Source organism: Nerophis ophidion, linkage group LG07 (genome assembly GCF_033978795.1).
Source record: "Nerophis ophidion isolate RoL-2023_Sa linkage group LG07, RoL_Noph_v1.0, whole genome shotgun sequence".
NCBI lineage: Eukaryota > Metazoa > Chordata > Actinopteri > Syngnathiformes > Syngnathidae > Nerophis > Nerophis ophidion.
The window spans coordinates 76,682,833-76,706,684 of record NC_084617.1 but is presented as its reverse complement, the minus strand read 5'-3'; the positions used below and the strand labels follow the sequence as shown (position 1 = coordinate 76,706,684).

Genomic DNA, 23,852 nt, shown 5'->3' with positions numbered 1-23,852 from the left:
AACTGCATTTCATTTTCATTCATTTTTTTATTTATCTCTTTAATTGATGTGCATTTTTGATCAACAGACAATTAAACTTTTGCAACTAAACACACTCACCTATTCTTGAGAAGGAACAGGATGAAGAATAGGATGAAGAACATCTTATATTACCTGCCCCCTTCAACATAATAAGTAGTCACAAGCAAACAAACCAGACAAATACATCCAAACATAATGAAAAAAACAAAAATCAAGTACAAAACTTCATGAAGTACAAACCGAACAAAAAAAAGTAATATACACCTCACGGCATGATACAACTAAATACAAAACCAGACAAAAAATAAGCGAATTAATAAATATAAAGCAAAATGTAGACACTTACTGCTGTCCATATGATCTTATAGTTCTGTCTTTATATACTTTTTCAATTGGAATATATTTCTACAATTTTTCATCTCATTGTAAAGAAAATGTCATAGTCAAACCCCCACCACGATATACACATTTGTTTTAAAGCTGTCCTTGAATACTGATGTTGGAAATGACATTTTCTTCTATGCTCTTCAATCTCAGAAAACATGACAAACAAGTTTTTGTAAATTTGCTGGTAATGTTTTACCAGGAAACCTCACTTGATGTACAATAGAAAAACAAAAAACAAAGACTGAGACGTTTCATGCACTTAGAAAAAGAAAAAGAAAAAAAAATATTTGTGGTGTAATAATAGATGATAGAAATGACTTGGAAATCTCTTGTAAAAAATAAACAACATAAAGTAGCGAGAAACACGTCAATAATGAATAAAGAAAAACATGTTCTGGACCAAAAATCACTTCATATTCTTTACTGCTCACTAGTGTTACATATCTGAGCTATTGTGTAAAAATATGGGAAATAACTACAAATGTGCGCTTTATTCACTAACTGTGTTACAAAAAAGATCAATTAGGATAATACATAATGTTGGATAAAGAGAACATACCAAACACTTTGTTTATTAAATCACAATTATTGAAATTCAACAAGTTGGTGCATTTGCAAACATCTAAAATGATGTAAAAGCAAACTATAAGCCAAGAATATACAACAATTCTTCTCAGCAAAAGAGGAGAAATATAACCTTTGAGGGAAATATAATTTAAAACTTTTTTATGCTCGTACAACACTTAAGAACTTTAGAATATCAGTATGTGGAATAAATGATGGCATGGATTAAGCAAAGAAATCCAACAAAGTAGCAATATGATTCACTTTAAGAGACTGTTCAAACTACGAGTACACAGAACAAGAATTACTGTATGATCAACATCTTCAACCATTTTTTTTTTTATTGAGACAAAGATTATTTATGTATTTAATATTTGTTTGCTTACTATTGTCAGGTTTGTCACTGTTTAGTCATGTTTTGGTGTTTCCTTTGTGTTTGTTTTTATTTCCTGTCAGCGCTCTTATTTTGGTTCCTTTACCTGCACGTCTCCCTGAGTCTTGTTTCCCTCACCTGTCCCTGATTGGCAGTCTGGCACACCTGGTGGCCATTGCCAATCAGGCCACTATTTAAACCTGCCTCTCCCTCCGGTCAGCACTGGAGTATTGTAGCTGCAAACTGTGTCCTGTTAGCTGTTTCCAGTTTGTTTTTTTCCCTTAATTTTGGACATTTAATCATGTTTCCTTGCACCTGGTCTGCCGTCTCTGCATGTTGGGGTTCGTCACCACCTTTACGTGACAACTATGGTATATTATTTATTCATCATTTGTTCACTGTTCTGTTACAGAGAACAAGGAAATGTGATTAAATGGCTATGGTATGAAAAGGCGTAGGATTAGATCAACTCAGCTTCTTCCTACTCCTTTTCGGATGTGCTGTAATGAAACTACATCAACTGTGTGACACATTACATTGTATCCTATGCATGTTCCACATAAACAGAACTGAACTGAACTCATAGTAACATTTACACCAGGGGTCGGCAACCCAAAACGCTGAAAGAGCCACTTGGGACCAAAAGTACAAAAAACAAATACGTTTGGGGCCACAGAAAAACAAAAGCCGTATATAATGAAGGCAACACATGACGAAAGTGTCTATGCTAGCTATAATAGCCTACTATCAAAATGACTGTGTCGCAGGCTGAAGCAAATCTTCATTGACAGAAATGTTGAAATTTTATATATTTATTCTACACATTTTTACAACATTGGAGACCATTAGTAAATCAGAGGCTACTCAGAAGGTGAGATAACTCCTGGAAATGACCAAAGGTATAGATGTGTGTGTCCAAGTTAAGGCTGTTTTCTTTTAATTGATTTATTACAATCTTTGGCAAGCTAGGTAATGTTTGCTGTGGTCTGGAACAACATGGCACACAAAGAACTATCGGAAATGCAGCCAATATTACATACAGACAATATGTCATGAGACATGCAAAACAAAATTATATACAAAGAAGATAAAAGTAAAGGATATTAAATAATCTTCAAATATAGCTACAAATGAGGCATACAGATGTAATATGTACATACAGCTAGCCTAAATAGCATGCTAGCATCAATTAACTTGCAGTCATACAATGACCAAATATGCTTGATAAGCACTCCACACAATTCAATAACACCAACAAAGCTCACTTTTGAGCATTCGCACACAGTATAAAAGGTTTGGTGGACAAAATGAGACAGGGAATGAGTGGCATGAAATATGTCTTTCTCTGGCATCATTGAATAAAGTTATACACGTTAACAAACTACGGTGAGTTCAAGTTCATTTAAGTCTCACCTTAAAACTCATCTCTATACTCTAGCCTTTAAATAGACCTCCTTTCTAGACCAGTTGATCTGCCGTTTCTTTTCTTTTTCTCCGATGTCCCCCCCTCCCTTGTGGAGGGGGTCCGGTCCGATGACCATGGATGAAGTACTGGCTGTCCAGAGTCGAGACCCAGGATGGACCGCTCGCCTGTGTATCGGTTGGGGACATCTCTACGCTGCTGATCCGCCTCCGCTTGAGATGGTTTCCTGTGGACGGGACTCTCGCTGCTGTCTTGGATCCGCTTTGAACTGAACTCTCGCGGCTGTGTTGGAGCCACTATGGATTGAACTTTCACAGTATCATGTTAGACCCGCTCCACATCCATTGCTTTCGGTCCCCTAGAGGGGGGGGTTGCCCACATCTGAGGTCCTCTCCAAGGTTTCTCATAGTCAGCATTGTCACTGGCGTCCCACTGGATGTGAATTCTCCCTGCCCACTGGGTGTGAGTTTTCCTTGCCCTTTTGTGGGTTCTTCCGAGGATGTTGTAGTCGTAATGATTTGTGCAGTCCTTTGAGACATTTGTGATTTAGGGCTATATAAATAAACATTGATTGATTGAAGGACAGCCAAAATTAGTTGGACAAAACGGTGCTTGCCAAATACTCTCATCAGAGAATCATGTTTGATACAAACACTGGGATTTCTAATAATTAGGGAGGTTTGTGTCATGTTGTCCTCCTACAGAAACCCTAATAAAACAAAAATATCCCCCCCGCGCATCTCTTTTCTATTTTTATACATTTTTGAAAACCCCCCAGGGAGCCACAAGGATGGTGCTAAAAGGCCACATGCGGCTCTGGACCCCTGATATACACGTTACAGACCACATAACACACAAACACACGCAAGAGAACACACTCACAGACATTATATTGGAAATAAAAACAAGTCATCATCAATAATTGAATAAAAAACGTTTTTTTTTACTTACTGACACAAAAATACGATGCATTTTTTAGGGTGCAAAGCCCAACACGTTGACGATGTTCCTTTTTTCGTGTATCAACCAGTATTTTGGCACAGACTTGCAGCAATGACAGAATATCCACCGACTCCATCCTTTGGTCCGTGAAGGTAAAGTCCTGTCGTCTGACTATTGTAATAATTCCAAGCCCTTTCATTGAGATCATCCAAAGCTCTGACATACTTAATGGTTGTCTGCTTGAACACTGGCAGTCTTTTTACTGTGGAAATCCAAGCCATCTTCCCTCATGTACACATATTAGTAAGAGCTCTGGTGGAAATGTATCACATTTTCTTGACAGCAGGGAGAAGGTGGCATTCATTTGATGTGACACTCATTACAGATCTGCCCGTCAGACGGCACAGTGGATAATTAGGAGTCGGCAAGCCGATGATGTGGTGGCCTGCATTCTTAGGTGGAGGACAAGCAGTAGGGAATTGTGGGGAAAACTTTCCCCGGAGCCGAGAGGGCAGACGACTGTTTCTGCCTGGATAATAATGATGATGCAAGCAGTCAAATTCCTGACGAGCATTTCCATATGGCCTTCATGTCCCCTGGCTTTAGCATGTGTCATCAGTTGAGTGCTAATAATGTTTCCAACCGCAGGCATGTAGATACAGAAATACTTGGGCTATATGTCACGTTTGAGCCTTGCTGGCAGAGTGACCCCGATAATGCAGAGAACGGCAGGCTGTTAGAATAATTATGTATAAATTATCACACAACTCTCATGCTTAAAGGCCGTTGCTATGGTTATTATCAATTGTGCTGAAGTTGTACTTTTCTATCTGTGCAAAGGGACAACTTGCAATCTTGGATTGCGAGTCGTCTCGTATCAGTCTTTGTGTCCAGACCCGGCCTGCTGACTGCCAAGGTCGAACATCGAGTGCCGTGACGCAGACAAAGCAGAGACAAGGCGATATCTGATAGTTTATATATCAATGATGAAATCTTAACAGTGCAACACATGCCAATACGGCCGCTTTAGTTTACTAAATTGCAATTTTAATATCAAGCTAAAACCTCGCGGTATGATGACGCGTGCGTGTGACGTCACGCATTGTAGCGGACATTTTGTTCCAGCACAAGTCGTCTCTTTTCATCGCATAATTCCACTGTATTATGGACATCTGTGTTGCTGAATCTCTTGCAATTTATTCAATGAATAATGGAGACGTCAAAGAAGAATGCTGTAGGTGGGAAGAGGCGTATTGCGCCCGCCTTTGGCAACACAAACAGCCGGTGTTTCCTTGTTTACATTCCCGAAAGATGACGGTGAAGCATTACTATGGAACAGAGCGGAGCAAACATGGTTCCCTACCACATGTCAACCGGCAGGTTTCGGTGAGAAAATGGTGGTAATAAGTCTGCTCTTACCGTAGACATGAGTGTAGAGCTTGCGCCGTTCCTCCTGCACCTGTCAAAGAGGCAGCTGCAGACTATTTTGCCTCCTCCCACCGGCCGCCCCCGACCGTCGGATGCTTCCACCGTGTAGGAGGGAAAAAACAAACAAATCTCAGCCCGGCCGAGACACGTGGCTTCTTTCGGAGACACTGGGGGTCACCACACCTGTGGCCACACCCCTCCGACTTTCAGGTTGTACAGGTACAACCATATAATCTCACTAAAACACTAGTAACACAATAAGCAGATAAGGGATTTTCCAGAATGATCCTAGTAAATGTGTCTACTAACATCTGAATCGTTCTGCCGTTTGTTCTTTTTTGTTTTGTTTTTTCTAGTCCTTCACTCTCACTTTCCTCATCCACGAATCTTTCATCCTCGCTCAAATTAATGGGGAAATCGTCGCTTTCTTGGTCCGAATCGGTCTCGCTGCCGGTGGCCATGATTGTAAACAATGTTCAGATGTGAGGAGCTCCACAACCCGTGACGTCACGCGCACATCGTCTGCTACTTCCGGTACAGGCAAGGCTTTTTTATTAGCGACCAAAAGTTGCGAACTTTATCGTGGATGTTCTCTACTAAATCCTTTCAGCAGAAATATGGCAACATCGCAAAATGATCAAGTATGACACATAGAATGGACCTGCTATCCCCGTTTAAATAAGAACATCTCATTTCAGTAGGCCTTTAAATATCCTTCTTGAAAATGGCCTTGCAAATATATATCTGCCACCTAGTCAACGTTTTGTTCTCCTTTGTGGGTTAAAAAAGTGACTGTTGGTGATTTCTCTTATATGGAGCAACACTTCCTGCTTCAGTAAATTGCAACTTGTAATTGGATACTCACTTTGGAGTGATAAGTGAGTATCTAATCACAGTCTTGTTAACATCAGGCTACCTATTTATGCTAGTGTCAACAACTTTTGATCTGATTGGCTAACGGTACCGGCTGGCGTGTGACTCTGCTAATCTGCATAGCACCGCCCACGGCTCAAACCAGTGAGTATCCAATCACAGGACGCGTAAATGTCACGTTCAACATGAGGCCTTACTGACAACAACTACTGATCTGATTGGCTATCACAACTGTCTATCAACTGTATGTGCCCGCATTGTTGAGTCTGAAGGCCCGGGGCAGAAACATAAGCTAGCTGAATTCTGATTGGATACAAAGTAAAAGTAAAAACAACATAATATGACATGAAGTGAATATGAATACTTTTAGATATTTAGGGAAATGAAATAAAAAAATAATTTGATCTTTAATTATGATGATTTCTGGTTATGTTAGGCCTGCAGAGAAGGCCTTGCTGGCCCTGACGCCACACCACTGATATGTAAATATTTATGCATATGTATACAGCTCGGCCCCCGAGTCAAGAAGTTTGTGGACCCCTGACCCAACCCCTCTCCAAATGTTTGTGCAAGTGTCTGGTAACAGTAAGACAACATACTTTTCAGTAATAAAGAATACATTTTTTCATCAATCCATAAGGGTAAAGTTAACTTAATATTATCTTACTTTTCATCACTTGAATAAACTTATTTTTTGAAAGGTACGTGGCAATGAAGAGAGAGAGAGAGCAAGAGAGCAAGAGGAAGAGAGAGAAATAAAGAGAAGCATTCAATGTGCAAAAGGTGAGGTGGAAAGTGAGCTGGGGGAAGTCAAGCAATGTGCAAACACAGCAGCAACATTTGTCAGCTGTTGGGACAAGAAAAGGACATCCACCATAAAGACTATCAACCACGTGAGTAGTCCTGCACTATTTGTACTGTATGGACATCATTACTTTCATCATGTGTACATATGTTGGAAGGCATTGCACAATTCTCTAGTTTGTTAAGTTTTAATTAAGTTTGATACAGTTGAATTGTTTTGATTGTGTTTTAATCCTGGCTCTGGAAATGTAAACATATGTTTCCCACGTCTATAAAGCACCATTGAATTGAATGGACAGAAAGAGAGAGAGAGAGAGAGAGAGAGAGGGAAGACAGAGAGAGAGAGAGAGAGAGAGAGAGGGAGGGAGGAGAGAGAGGTGCATTTTTGGTTGTGTCATTGAGACAATCTAAGTGATGATTTCATTGCATTGCTTTGGACTTGAAGACATCTCACGGAAGAAGGACTCGTCCTCCCGCTTCATGGACCATCTTTAACACACATGGACCATCTTTAACACATGGACTATCTTTAACAGTTGGACTATCTTTAACACATGGACTATCTTTAACACATGGACCATCTTTAACACATGGACCATCTTTAACACATGGACCATCTTTAACACATGGACCATCTTTAACACATGGACTGTCTTTAATTAAACTACTTCCCGCCACATGGACCATCTTTAACACACATGGACTATCTTTAACACATGGACCATCTTTAATATATGAACCATCTTTAACACACATGAACCATCTTTAACACATGGACTGTCTTTAATTAAACCACTTCCCGCCACATGGACCATCTTTAACACACATGGACCATCTTTAAAGCACTTCCCGCCACACGGAGCATTTTTAAACCACTTCCCGCCACATGGACCATCTTTAACACATGGACTATCTTTAACACATGGACCATCTTTAATATATGGACCATCTTTAACACACATGGACTGTCTTTAATTAAACCACTTCCCGCCACATGGACCATCTTTAACACACATGGACTATCTTTAACACACATGGACTATCTTTAACACATGGACCATCTTTAATATATGGACCATCTTTAACACACATGGACCATCTTTAACACATGGACTGTCTTTAATTAAATCACTTCCCGCCACATGGACCATCTTTAACACATGGACCATCTTTAAAGCACTTCCCGCCACACGGAGCATCTTTAAAGCATGGACTGTCTTTAATTAAACCAGTTCCCGCCACATGGACCATCTTTAACACATGGACTGTCTTTAAACTACTTCCCGCCAAACGGAGCATCTTTAAACCACTTCCCGCCAAACGGAGCATCTTTAACACATGGACTGTCTTTAATTAAACCAGTTCCCGCCATATGGACCATCTTTAACACACATGGACCATCTTTTAAGCACTTCCCGCCACACGGAGCATCTTTGAAGCACTTCCCGCCACACGGAGCATCTTTGAAGCACTTCCCGCCACACGGAGCATCTTTGAAGCATTTCCCGCCACACGCAGCATCTTGAAAGCACCTCCCGCCCCATGGACCATGTTCCCGGCAGGAGGTGAAAGCGGCCATTAGCGCAGCGGAGAGCGGCCGTCACGCATCCAAATATGCGCCTTGGCGTGCGCCGGCGAGGCGTCCCCGCTCCTTCCTCCGGGTCGACGTCGTCGTGATGTTCAACACTTCCGCCATCGAGCTGAGGAAGGAGGACCTCCCCCAAGTTCTCAATGGCACTTTGCGGCTTCTTCACGACGTGCCGGCCACCGTCGCTCCCACCGCCATGTGGACCAACCAGACGTGCGCGGAGCAGCTGCAGGATTACGGCCGTCCGGAGAAGGTCATCATCGGGGTGATGCTGGCCATCATCACCGCGGTCACCGTGATGGGCAACACGCTGGTGGTGATCGCCGTGTGCGTGGTGAAGAAACTACGGCAGCCTTCCAACTACCTGCTGGTCTCCTTGGCCGTGGCAGACCTGTCCGTGGCCATCGTGGTCATGCCCTTTGTCATCGTCACCGACCTCACCGGCGGGAAGTGGCTTTTTGGGGAAGTCTTCTGCAACATCTTCATCGGCATGGATGTCATGTGCTGCACCGCCTCCATCATGACCCTGTGCGTCATCAGCGTGGACAGGTACGTCCTGGAAGCTCACCTGCATGCAGACCTGGGCGGCACAGACCTCACCTCACCTGAAATATTTTTCAACTTGGGAAAAAAGTAGTTTTAATTACCAGAATGGTGAAATTTGTTGAAGGTGGAATTTTTTGAATTGGTTGAAAAATGTGGAAATGGTGAAAGTTTGAAAAAAAGGTCAATTCATTTTGAATGGAAAAAATGTCCCGGAAAACCTGGAATTCTGGGAAATATGGAAATTTGGGGAATTTGTCAAGGGAAAGCCCGCAATTCCCGAAGAGGCTGAACAGTTTGAAGTTGGAATGGTTTGAATCGGATGAAAAATGTGAAAGGTAGAAGGCGGCAAAATCTGGAGAAGAAGAAGAAGAAGTTTAATACTAGAAGAGGCAATTACTGAAGGAATGTTCCAATGCTGAAGTTGAAATGAAATGTTGACAGAACATAGTTGGAATGTTGAAGAGTTTGAATTTCCAGGAAAGCCAAAAGTTGGTTTGGAACTTGGGTTAGTAGTTTGAATGTCCAGGATGAGCGGAATTTGTTGATGTTGGAATGGTTTGAATTGGTTGGAAAAATGTCCCATTCACTTCATTTGGAACTTCCAGGAAATTAGAGAATTTTGGGAAAAGCAAGATTTGGGAAAATGACTAGGAGCGTTATGTCCTGAATGAGCTGAATTGGTTGGTGTTGGAATGGTTTAAATCGGTAAAGAAATATTGAAGTAGTAAATGGTATTAAGGAATTTTGGGAAAATCTGGATTATTTTGAAAATGGTATAAAACTTTAATAGTCTGAATGAGTTGAAATGGTTTGTGTTGAAATTTTTCAAATCGGTCGAAAAATGTTGAAGTAGTAACATGTTGAATTAAGAAATGGTATTGTGGAATTCCTGGAATTTCGGGAAACAATTGCATTTTTCCAGTTAAAAAAACTGTGTTTTAACAGTGGAACGGTCGAAGTGGGTTGAAAAATGTGGGAGGAGTAGTCGCCAGAAAAGAAGGGTGGAAATAGGGTTTTGGATAACCAGGAATTCTGGAAAATCTTGGAATATTTTTAAACTTGGAAAAAAAAGTAGTTTTAATTACCAGAATGGTGAAATGTGTTGAAGGTGGAATTGTTTGAATCGGTTGAAAAATGTGGAAATGGTGAAAGTTTGAAAAAAGGTCAATTCATTTTGAATGGAAAAAATGTCCCGGAAAACCTGGATTCTGGGAAATATGGAAATTTGGGGAATTTGTCAAGGGAAAGCCCGCAATACCCAAAGAGGCTGAAGAGTTTGAAGTTGGAATGGTTTGAATCAGATGAAAAATGTGAAAGGTAGAAGGCGGCAAAATCTGGAGAAGAAGAAGAAGAAGAAGTTTAATACTAGAAGAGGCAATTACTGAAGGAATGTTCCAATGCTGAAGTTGAAATGAAATGTTGACAGAACATAGTTGGAATGTTGAAGAGTTGGAATTTCCAGGAAAACCAAAAGTTGGTTTGGAACTTGGTTTAGTAGTTTGAATGTCCAGGATGAGCGGAATTTGTTGATGTTGGAATGGTTTGAATTGGTTGGAAAAATGTCCCATTCATTTCATTTGGAACTTCCAGGAAATTTGAGAATTTTGGGGAAAAGCAGGATTTTTGGGAAAATGACTAGGAGCGTTATGTCCTGAATGAGCTGAATTGGTTGGTGTTGGAATTGTTTAAATCGGTAAAGAAATATTGAAGTAGTAAATGGTATTAGGGAATTTTGGGAAAATCTGGATTATTTTGAAAATGGTGTAAAACTTTAATAGTCTGAATGAGTTGAAATGGTTTCTGTTGGAATTTTTCAAATCGGTCGAAAAATGTTGAAGTACTAACATGTTGAATTAAGAAATGGTAGTGCGGAATTCCTGGAATTTTGGGAAACAATTGCATTTTTCCAGTTAAAAAAAACTGTGTTTTAACAGTGGAATGGTCGAAGTGGGTTGAAAAAATGTGGGAGGAGTAGTCGCCAGAAAAGAAGGGTGGAAATAGGGTTTTGGATAACCAGGAATTCTGGAAAATCCTGGAATATTTTTCAACTTGGAAAAAAAAGTAGTTTTAATTACCAGAATGGTGAAATGTGTTGAAGCTGGAATTGTTTGAATCGGTCGAAAAATGTGAAAATGGTGAAAGTTTGAAAAAAGGCCAATTCATTTTGAATGGAAAAACTGTCCCTGAAAACCTGGAATTCTGGGAAATATGGAAATTTTGGGAATTTGTCAAGGGAAAGCCCGCAATTCCCGAAGAGGCTGAACAGTTTGAAGTTGGAATGGTTTGAATCGGATGAAAAATGTGAAAGGTAGAACGCGTCAAAATCTGGAGAAGAAGAAGAAGAAGTTTAATACTAGAAGAGACAATTACTGAAGGAATGTTCCAATGCTGAAGTTGAAATGAAATGTTGACAGAACATAGTTGGAATGTTGAAGAGTTTGAACTTCCAGGAAAACCAGAATTTGGTTTGGAACTTGGGTTAGTAGTTTGAATGTCCAGGATGAGCGGAATGTGTTGATGTTGGAATGGTTTGAATTGGTTGGAAAAATGTCACATTCACTTCATTTGGAACTTCCAGGAAATTTGAGAATTTTGGGAAAAGCAGGATTTTTGGGAAAATGACTAGGAGCGTTATGTCCTGAATGAGCTGAATTGGTTGGTGTTGGAATGGTTTAAATGGGTAAAGAAATATTGAAGTAGTAAATGGTACTAGGGAATTTTGGGAAAATCTGGATTATTTTGAAAATGGTATAACACTTTAATAGTCTGAATAAGTTGAAATGGTTTGTGTTGAAATTTTTCAAATCGGTCGAAAAATGTTGAAGTAGTAACATGTTGAATTAAGAAATGGTATTGTGGAATTCCTGGAATTTCGGGAAACAATTGCATTTTTCCAGTTAAAAAAAAAACTGTGTTTTGACGTTGGAACGGTCGAAGTGGGTTGAAAAATGTGGGAGGAGTAGTCGCCAGAAAAGAAGGGTGGAAATAGGGCTTTGGATAACCAGGAATTCTGGAAAATCCTGGAATATTTTTAAACTTGGAAAAAAAAGTAGTTTTAATTACCAGAATGGTGAAATGTGTTGAAGGTGGAATTGTTTGAATCGGTCGAAAAATGTGAAAATGGTGAAAGTTTAAAAAAAGGCCAATTCATTTTGAATGGAAAAACTGTCCCTGAAAACCTGGAATTCTGGGAAATATGGAAATTTTGGGAATTTGTCAAGGGAAAGCCCGCAATTCCCGAAGAGGCTGAACAGTTTGAAGTTGGAATGGTTTGAATCGGATGAAAAATGTGAAAGGTAGAACGCGTCAAAATCTGGAGAAGAAGAAGAAGAAGTTTAATACTAGAAGAGGCAATTACTGAAGGAATGTTCCAATGCTGAAGTTGAAATGAAATGTTGACAGAACATAGTTGGAATGTTGAAGAGTTTGAACTTCCAGGAAAACCAGAATTTGGTTTGGAACTTGGGTTAGTAGTTTGAATGTCCAGGATGAGCGGAATGTGTTGATGTTGGAATGGTTTGAATTGGTTGGAAAAATGTCCCATTCACTTCATTTGGAACTTCCAGGAAATTAGAGAATTTTGGGAAAAGCAGGATTTTTGGGAAAATGACGAGGAGCCTTATGTCCTGAATGAGCTGAATTGGTTGGTGTTGGAATGGTTTAAATCGGTAAAGAAATATTGAAGTAGTAAATGGTATTAGGGAATTTTGGGAAAATCTGGATTATTTTGAAAATGTTATAAAACTTTAATAGTCTGAATGAGTTGAAATGGTTTGTGTTGAAATTTTTCAAATCGGTCGAAAAATGTTGAAGTAGTAACATGTTGAATTAAGAAATGGTATTGCGGAATTCCTGGAATTTCGGGAAACAATTGCATTTTTCCAATTAAAAAAACAACTGTGTTTTGAGGGTGGAACGGTCGAAGTGGGTTGAAAAATGTGGGAGGAGTAGTCGCCAGAAAAGAAGGGTGGAAATAGGGTTTTGGACAACCAGGAATTCTGGAAAATCCTGGAATATTTTTAAACTTGGGAAAAAATTTGTTTTAATTTCCAGAATGGTGAAATGTGTTGAAGGTGGAATTGTTTGAATCGGTTGAAAAATGTGGAAATGGTGAAAGTTTGAAAAAAGGTCAATTCATTTTGAATGGAAAAAATGTCCCGGAAAACCTGGAATTCTAGGAAATCTGGGAATTTTTGGAATTTGTCAAGGGAAAGCCCGCAATTCCCAAAGAGGCTGAAGAGTTTGAAGTTGGAATGGTTTGAATCGGATGAAAAATGTGAAAGGTAGAAGGCGGCAAAATCTGGAGAAGAAGAAGTTTAATACTAGAAGAGACAATTACTGAAGGAATGTTCCAATGCTGAAGTTGAAATGAAATGTTGACAGAACATATTTGGAATGTTGAAGAGTTTGAATTTCCAGGAAAACCAGAATTTGGTTTGGAACTTGGGTTAGTAGTTTGAATGTCCTGGATGAGCGGAATTTGTTGATGTTGGAATGGTTTGAATTGGTTGGAAAAATGTCCCATTCATTTCATTTGGAACTTCCAGGAAATTTGAGAATTTTGGGAAAAGCAGGATTTTTGGGAAAATGACTAGGAGCGTTATGTCCTGAATGAGCTGAATTGGTTGGTGTTGGAATTGTTTAAATCGGTAAAGAAATATTGAAGTAGTAAATAGTATTAGGGAATTTTGGGAAAATCTGGATTATTTTGAAAATGGTATAAAACTTTAATAGTCTGAATGAGTTGAAATGGTTTCTGTTGAAATTTTTCAAATCGGTCGAAAAATGTTGAAGTAGTAACATGTTGAATTAAGAAATGGTATTGTGGAATTCCTGGAATTTCAGGAAACAATTGCATTTTTCCAGTTAAAAAAAAACTGTTTTGAGGGTGGAACGGTTGAAGTGGGTTGAAAAATGTGGGAGGAGTAGTCGCCAGAAAAGAAGGGTGGAAATAGGGTTTTGGATAACAGGAATTCTGGAAAATCCTGGAATATTTTTGAACTTGGGAAAAAAAGTAGTTTTAATTACCAGAATGGTGAAATGTGTTGAAGGTGGAATTGTTTGAATCGGTTGAAAAATGTGGAAATGGTGAAAGTTTGAAAAAAGGTCAATTCATTTTGAGTGGGAAAAATGTCCCGGAAAACCTTGAATTCTAGGAAATCTAGGAATTTTTGGAATTTGTCAAGGGAAAGCCCGCAATTCCCGAAGAGGCTGAACAGTTTGAAGTTGGAATGGTTTGAATCGGATGAAAAATGTGAAAGGTAGAACGCGTCAAAATCTGGAGAAGAAGAAGAAGAAGTTTAATACTAGAAGACTCAATTACTGAAGGAATGTTCCAATGCTGAAGTTGAAATGAAATGTTGACAGAACATAGTTGGAATGTTGAAGAGTTTGAATTTCCAGGAAAACCAGAATTTGGTTTGGAACTTGGGTTAGTAGTTTGAATGTCCAGGATGAGCGGAATTTGTTGATGTTGGAATGGTTTCAATTGGTTGGAAAAATGTCCCATTCACTTCATTTGGAACTTCCAGGAAATTAGAGAATTTGGGGAAAAGCAGGATTTTTGGGAAAATGACTAGGAGCGTTATGTCCTGAATGAGCTGAATTGGTTGGTGTTGGAATGGTTTAAATCGGTAAAGAAATATTGAAGTAGTAAATGGTATTAGGGAATTTTGGGAAAATCTGGATTATTTTGAAAATGTTATAAAACTTTAATAGTCTGAATGAGTTGAAATGGTTTGTGTTGAAATTTTTCAAATCGGTCGAAAAATGTTGAAGTAGTAACATGTTGAATTAAGAAATGGTATTGCGGAATTCCTGGAATTTCGGGAAACAATTGCATTTTTCCAGTTAAAAAAAAAACTGTGTTTTGACGTTGGAACGGTCAAAGTGGGTTGAAAAATGTGGGAGGAGTAGTCGCCAGAAAAGAAGGCTGGAAATAGGGTTTTGGAAAACCAAGAATTCTGGAACATCGTGGAATATTTTTGAATTTGGAAAAAAATAGTTTTAATTTCCAGAATGGTGAAATGTGTTGAAGATGGAATTGTTTGAATCGGTTGAAAAATGTGGAAATGTTGAAAGTTTGAAAAAAGGCCAATTCATTTTGAATGGGAAAAATGTCCCGGAAAACCTGGAATTCTAGGAAATCTGGGAATTTTTGGAATTTGTCAAGGGAAAACCCGCAATTCCTGAATAGGCTGAAGATGTTGAAGTCAGAATGGTTTGAGTTGGATAAAAAATGTGGAATGTAGAACGCGTCAAAATCTGGAGAAGAAGAATACGTTTAACTAGAAGAGGCAATTACTGAAGGAATGCTCCAAAGCTGAAGTTGAAGTGAAATGCTGACAGAATGTAGTATGAATAAAGGAATAGTTTGAATGTTGAAGAGTTTGAATTTCCAGGAAAACCGTAATTTTCTTTGGAACTTGGGAAAGTGTTAGTTAAAAGTTCAGGATGAGTGGAATGTGTTGATGTTGGAATGTTTTGAATTGGTTGGAAAAATTGTGCAACTTGGAAAAATGTCCCATTCATTTCATTGGGAACTTCCTGGAAATTTGTGTGAATTTTGTGAAAAGCGGGATTTTGTGAAAAGGATTAGGACCAATAATGTCCTAAATGAGCTGAATTGGTTGGTGTAAGAATTGTTTAAACCAGGCAAGAAATGTCGAAGTAGTAAATGGTATTAGGGAATTTCGGGAAAATTAGGTATTTTTGGGGACTTGGAAAAATGGTAGTTTGAATTTCCAGAATGGTGGAATATGTTAATGGTGGAATGGGTTGAAGAATGTGGAAGTTTGAAAAAGGAGCAATTCATTTAGAATGGGGAAAGTGTACCAAAAAAATGGAATTATGGGAAATCCGGGTATTTTTTTTAGAATTGTTGAAGTAGAGCACAGAATTCTGGAACAGGCTGAAAATTTTAAAGTTGGAATGGTTTGAATCAGATTAAAAATGTGGGAATTTCGGAATGTCCCAAAAAATTCAGAATTTCGGGAAAAGCCGGAACTTTTTAGAAAATGGTCAAAACACTTGAATGGTGTGAATGAGTTGAAATGGTTGGTGTTGAACATTTTCAAATCGGTCGAGAAATGTTGAAGTAGTAACATGTTGAATTGAGAAATGGCATTACGGAATTCTCGGAATTTTGGGAAAACCGGGAATTTTTCCAGTTCAAAAAACAACTTAGTTTTTTTGTCCCAATTAAAAGGAATGTTTTGACGGTGGAATGGTTGAAATGTGTTAAAAATGTTGAAGTAGTAGTTGCCAGACAAAAGGGTGGAAATAGGGCTTTGGAAAACCAGGAATTATGGAAAATCCTGGAACTTTTTTGAACTTGGCCATGTACTGCTTGCCTGTGTATCGGCTGGGGACATCTCTGCGCTGCTGATCCGCCTCCGCTTGGGATGGTTTCCTGCTAGCTCCGCTGTGAACGGGACTCTCGCTGCTGTGTTGGATCCGCTTTGGACTGGACTCTCGTGACTGTGTTGGATCCATTGTGGATTGAACTTTCACAGTATCATGTTAGACATCCATTGCTTTCCTCCTCTCCAAGGTTCTCATAGTCATCATTGTCACCGATGTCCCACTGGGTGTGAGTTTTCCTTGCCCTTATGTGGGCCTACCGAGGATGTCGTGGTGGTTTGTGCAGCCCTTTGAGACACTAGTGATTTAGGGCTATATAAGTAAACATTGATTGATTGATTGATTGAACTTGGAAAAGGGAAAGTTTAAATTCCCACAATGGAGGAATATGTTGAAGGTGGAATAGCTTGAATAGGGAGTTTGAAAAATGGCCAATTCATATTGGAATGGCAAAAATGTCCCGGCAACCTGGAATTCTGGGAATTCTGGGAAATTGTCAAGAGAAAGCCCGCCATTCCTGAATAGGCTGAATAGTTTGAAGTTGGAAACTTTGAATCGGGTGAAAAATGTGGAGGAATAATAGAGAATAATAATAATAACAATGATAATAATAATAATAATAAATAGATGAATTTTGGTGTAGAAAAGCATGTGTGAATGCTTTGGAGCATCCATCCATCCATCCATTTTCTACCGCTTATTCCCTTTTGGGGTGGCGGGGGGCGCTGGCGCCTATCTCAGCTACAATTGGAGCATTCACACATTAATGATCTGTGGGTCAAAAGCAGCCAGTCGTCCATCAGATTGTACTGATGAGGTTCCAGTCACCACAGCAGTAAACGTGCATGCAGAATGTGAATAATTCACAGCTGCAATGTTCAACTCATTTATTTTGGGGGCATTTGCAGAAAGCTAAGGACCGGTGAGCGTATGATTTTTATTTTGCATTTCAAAAAAACAGCTTTGACTACAGTGGACTTTGTATTTTGCTCTATTTATTGTGTCGGAGTTACAGGAGAGCTCGACTATTTTAAGGACATTCTGCAGAAAAAAAGCTAGTCAAAGATCATCACTCTAGTGAGTTTAAGACTCTGCTGCAAAACTGTGAGTCCCTCGCAAGTTGTTTGATGAAAAAAGACAGGTCATTAAATGGAAGCTTGAGGAACACATTAAACTCTACACACTACACACTAAACACTACACACTAAACTCTACACACTAAACACTACACACTACACTCTACACACTACACACTACACACTAAACACTACACACTAAACACTACACACTACACACTACACACTACACACTAAACTACGCACTACAGACTAAACACTACACACTAAACACTACACACTACACACTACACACTACACACTAAACTCTACACACTACAGACTAAGCACTACACACTAAACACTAAACAGCACACACTACACACTAAACACTACACACTAAACACTACACACTAAACACTACACACTAAACTCTACACACTACAGACTAAACACTACACACTAAACACTAAACAGTACACACTACACACTAAACACTACACACTACACACTAAACACTACACACTACACACTACACACTAAACTACACACTACAGACTAAACACTACACACTAAACACTAAACCGTACACACTACACACTAAACACTACACACTAAACACTACACACTACACACTAAACACTACACACTACACACTAAACACTACACACTACACACTAAACACTACACACTACACACTACACACTAAACTACACACTACAGACTAAACACTACACACTAAACACTAAACCGTACACACTACACACTAAACACTACACACTAAACACTACACACTACACACTAAACACTACACACTACACACTACACACTACACACTACACACTAAACACTACACACTACACACTAAACACTACACGCTACACACTACACACTAAACTCTACACACTACAGACTAAACACTACACACTAAACACTACACACTAAACACTACACACTACACACTACACACTACACACTAAACACTACACACTAAACTCTACACACTACACACTACACACTAAACACTACACACTAAACACTACACGCTACACACTACACACTACACACTAAACACTACACACTAAACACTACACACTAAACACTACACACTACACACTACACACTACACACTACACACTAAACACTACACACTAAACACTACACACTAAACACTACACACTACACACTAAACACTACACACTACACACTAAACACTACACACTACACACTACACACTAAACACTACACACTAAACACTACACACTACACACTAAACACTACACACTACACACTAAACTCTACACACTACACACTACACACTACACACTACACACTAAACGCTACACACTACACACTACACACTACACAGTAAACACTACACACTACACACTACACACTACACACTACACACTAAACACTACACACTACACACTAAACACTACACACTACACACTACAGACTAAACACTACACACTAAACACTAAACAGTACACACTACACACTAAACGCTACACACTACACACTACACACTACACACTAAACTACACACTACACACTACACACTACACACTAAAACATGCTGGGTTATGTTGATAACCCAATTTATGAGTTGCGAGTGTTGGGTTACATTTTGGAGTGTTTTACTTCTTGTCTTGTTGTTGATTGTCATGTCATGTACGGATGTACTTTGTGGACGCCGTCTGCTGCTCCACACGCTGTAAGTCTTTGCTGTCGTCCAGCATTCTGATTTTGTTTACTTTGTAGCCAGTTCAGTATTAGGTTTATTTTGCATAGCCTTCCCTAAGCTTCAATGCCTTTTCTTTGGGGGCGGCATGGCGTAGTGGGTAGAGCGGCCGTGCCAGAAACCTGAGGGTTGCAGGTTCGCTTCCCACCTATTGACATTCAAATCGCTGCCATTGTGTCCTTGGGCAGGACACTTCACCCTTTGCCCCCGGTGCCGCTCACACTGGTGAATGAATGATGAATGAATGATTGGTGGTGGTCGGAGGGGCCGTAGGTGCAAACTGGCAGCCACGCTTCTGTCAGTCTACCCCAGGGCAGCTGTGGCTACAGATGTAGCTTACCACCACCAGGTGTGAATGGATGATGGGTTCCATCTTCTCTGTGAGCGCTTTGAGTATCTAACAATAGAAAAGCGCGATATAAATCTAATCCATTATTATTATTATTATTATTCTTAAAGGCTTCACGGTGGCAGAGGGGTTAGTGCGTCTGCCTCACAATACGAAGTTCCTGCAGTCCTGGGTTCAAATCCAGGCTCGGGATCTTTCTGTGTGGAGTTTGCATGTTCTCCCCGTGACTGCGTGGGTTCTCTCCGGGTACTCCGGCTTCCTCCCACCTCCAAAGACATGCACCTGGGGATAGGTTGATTGGCAACACTAAATTGGCCCTAGTGTGTGAATGTGAGTGTGAATGTTGTCTGTCTATCGGTGTTGGCCCTGCGATGAGGTGGCGACTTGTCCAGGGTGTACCCCGCCTTCCGCCCGATTGTAGCTGAGATAGGCGCCAGCGCCCCCCGCGACCCCGAAAGGGAATAAGCGGTAGAAAATGGATGGATAGGTTAAACTACATAATCTCCCAACGCACACCAGACGGTATCTCAGGACACACTAATTTGCCACGGCACAGTGGTTGGAAAACACTGCCCTGGGCAGCCACCTACATACAGCATGCTCTCAAGTCCAGCAAGTTTTTAATGGTGTGAGTGAAGATGTTGTGAATGAGGAGATTACGGAGATCATAGTAAAACATTTGTTGTGTTGGATCTGTTCATCCTCAGTTCACACCCAGCCTGATCATGAGCTCCACATTTAATATAACAACCTAAGAAATTACTCCAAAGCATCGATTTTTGCGTGATCAGCACTCCAAACATCCTCAAAGCTGTGCATGATTAGATAAGCATCAGCGTGAACGGAATGATTACATTTCACTTCTCATTAGGCTGAGATGACATCCGATGGCATTTCTTCTCATTCTTTTAAAAACTAGTGAAAGCGTCACGAAGCAGACATGCAAGGTAACGTGAAGCAGGTAAAGAATCTGTCACGACATTTTTTTTACAATATTTTATTAAGAGTGTAAATGTGTCACGGTACAACATAATCATGGTTCGGTATACATACCTGAGTTTTAAGGTCAATGTTCGCTTATTCAGTTGAATATGCTACAAAGACAACATATTTGATGTTCAAACTGATAAACATTTTTTTGTGTGTGCAAATAATCATTAACTTTAGAGTTTGATGCCAGCAGCACGTGACAAAGAAGTTGGGAAAGGTGTCAATTAATACTGATAAAGTTGAGGAATGCTCATCAAACACTTATTTGGAACATCCCACAGGTGTGCAAGCTAATTGGGAACAGGTGGGTGCCATGATTGGCTATAAAAACAGCTTCCCAAAAAATGCTCAGTCTTTCCCAAGAAAGGATGGGGCGAGGTACACCCCTTTGTCCACAACTGTGTGAGCAAATAGTCAAACAGTTTAAGAACAACCTTTCTCAAAGTGACATTGTAAGAAATTTAGGGATTTCAACATTTACGTTCCATAATATCATCAAAAGGTTCAGAGAATCTGGAGAAATCACTCCACGAAACCAACATTGAATGACCGTGACCTTCGATACCTCAGACGGCACTGTATCAAAAACCGACATCAATCTCTAAAGGATATCACCACATAGGCTCAGGAACACTTCAGAAAACCACTGTCACTAAATACAGTGGGTCGCTACATCTGTAAGTGCAAGTTAAAGCTCTACTATGCAAAGCGAAAGCCATTTATCAACAACATCCAGAAACGCCGCCGGCTTCTCTGTGTCCGAGATCATCTAAGATGGACTGATGCAAAGTGGAAAAGTGTTCTGTGGTCTGACGAGTCCACATTTCAAATTGTTTTTGGAAATATTCGACATGGTGTCATCCGGACCATAGAGGTAGCAAACCATCCAGACTGTTATCGACGCAAAGTTCAAAAGCCAGCATCTGTGATGGTATGGGGGTGCATTAGGGACGGCGTGGCGCAGTGGGAGAGTGGCCGTGCGCAACTCGAGGGTCCCTGGTTCAATCCCCACCTAGTACCAACCTCGTCAAGTCCGTTGTGTCCTGAGCAAGACACTTCACCCTTGCTCCTGATGGGTGCTGGTTGGCGCCTTGCATGGCAGCTCCCTCCATCAGTGTGTGAATGTGTGTGTGAATGTGGAAGTAGTGTCAAAGCGCTTTGAGTACCTTGAAGGTAGAAAAGCGCTATACAAGTACAACCCATATTATAAAAAAACAAAACTGCAGTCTATTGTCAGGTAATTCTCTAAATCTGAAATAAAATATAGAAAACCGAATAATTGAAAGATCATTTTATTTTTTAGTAACCCAAGTAACTAATTGAAGTGCAGCCGCAAGCCCTGGTCTCAATCTCCACTAAACAATGGCGGCACATTGCTTATCTTATCCACTTGTATTTGTTCGTTTATGTATTTATGTATTTCACCTAAGGATGTCCCGATCCAGGTTTTTGCTCTTCCGATCCGATACCGATACTGGCCTATCTGAGCATGTATTAAAACTTAAAGTTTTTATTATAGTTCATGCTTCATGCCGTGCCACAGTAAGTGTTTTTGTTTTTGTGTTCATAGTTAATTGCCTTTGTGCTAGTCTTTTGTGTTCATTAGTCAAGTTTGTTCTCCGCCATTGTGCGCTCCTTTTGTTTGCTTCCTTTTTTGTAGTTTGTTAGTGTTAAAATAAATGATGTCCTTACCTTCACGCCTTGCCCGCGCCAACTTTCCTTTGCCTTCGAGGAAAACAAACCTCACAGTCCACACATTGACACTGACATTAACAAGAGGCGAGAAGTGCAATCTGAAACTTGACTTTTCTAGCTTTCTTTGATGCGAAATCCATACTACCTTTGCTACCCATGAGATTGCTGTTTATTATAGTTCATGCTTCATGTCATGCCACAGTCAGTGTTTTTGTGTTCATAGTTAATTGCCTTTGTGCTAGTCTTTTGTGTTCATTAGTCAAGTTTGTTCTCCGCCATTGTGCGCGCCTTTTGTTTGCTTCCTTTTTTGTAGTTTGTTAATGTTAAAATAAATGATGTCCTTACCTTCACGCCTTGCCCGCGCCAACTTTCCTTTGCCTTACGGGAAAACAAACCTCACAGTCCACGCATTGACACTGACATTAACAAGAGGCGAGAAGCGCAATCTGAAACTTGACTTTTCTAGCTTTCTTTGATGCGAAATCCATATTACCTCTGCTACCCATGAGATTGCTTTTTATTATAGTTCATGCTTCATGCCATGCCACAGTAAGTGTTTTCCTGTTCATAGTTAATTGCCTTTGTGCTAGTCTTTTGTTTTCATTAGTCAAGTTTGTTCTCCGCCATTGTGCGCTCCTTTTGTTTGCTTCCTTTTTTGTAGTTTGTTAATGTTAAAATAAATGATGTCCTTACCTTCACGCCTTGCCCGCGCCAACTTTCCTTTGCCTTCCAGGAAAACAAACCTCACAGTCCACGCATTGACACTGACATTAACAAGAGGCGAGAAGCGCAATCTGAAACTTGACTTTTCTAGCTTTCTTTGATGCGAAATCCATACCACCTCTGCTACCCATGAGATTGCTGTTTATTATAGTTCATGCTTCATGCCATGCCACAGTAAGTGTTTTTGTGTTCATAGTTAATTGCCTTTCTGCTAGTCTTTTGTTTTCATTAGTCAAGTTTGTTCTCCGCCATTGTGCGCGCCTTTTGTTTGCTTCCTTTTTTGTAGTTTGTTAGTGTTAAAATAAATGATGTCCTTACCTTCACGCCTTGCCCGCACCAACTTTCCTTTGCCTTACAGGAAAACAAACCTCACAGTCCACGCATTGACACTGACATTAACAAGAGGCGAGAAGTGCAATCTGAAACTTGACTTTTCTAGCTTTCTTTGATGCGAAATCATCAAATACACAATCATATAACATCTGTTGTGCAACTGTATGATTGATGCTGATGATGGCAAGTCCAGGGATATTCTCTTGTGACATTGTGGACCTCAAGTATGTTTTAATAAGCTTCAGCTTAGAAAAACTACACTCTGCTTCAGCAACTGTCACTGGAAGGGTCAAACCAATTGTGAGTGCAGTCCACAGACTGGGATAGATTTCCGGCAGCTCTTTCTCACGGATGAAAGTCAGCAGCTCAAGCAGTCCTGAGCTTTGATGGGAGGTCAGGGGAGTTAGAAGGGAAACTGTATTACACGTAGCTTACATGCCATGTCCATATATATTAGAACAGGGGCCGGGAACCTTTTTGGCTGAGAGAGCCATTTAAACCAAATACTTTAAAATGCATTTCCTTGAGAGCCATATAATATTTTTTAACATTGAATACAACTAAATGTCTACATTTTTAAGTAAGACCAACATTTATAGAGTATAATATGTCACAAACTCGCATGGCAGCAGTAGTAGCGACCCCAAGATGC

General features: G+C 40.0%; 2 protein-coding genes across 2 annotated transcripts in view; both read left to right on the top strand.

Moving 5' to 3' along the window:
- Window positions 1-23,852, top strand: part of LOC133556840 (cytoplasmic tRNA 2-thiolation protein 1) — a 627,421-nt gene that overhangs the window by 387,922 nt on the left and 215,647 nt on the right. The gene's annotated exons all lie outside the window — the stretch shown is intronic.
- LOC133556825 (5-hydroxytryptamine receptor 7-like) overlaps window positions 6,875-23,852 on the top strand; it is an 89,803-nt gene continuing 72,825 nt past the window's right edge. Inside the window, exon 1 of the mRNA XM_061907130.1 lies at window positions 6,875-8,952. Coding sequence (XP_061763114.1) covers window positions 8,492-8,952 — 461 coding nt within the window. The 5' untranslated portion in view covers window positions 6,875-8,491. The remainder of the gene's footprint in view (window positions 8,953-23,852) is intronic.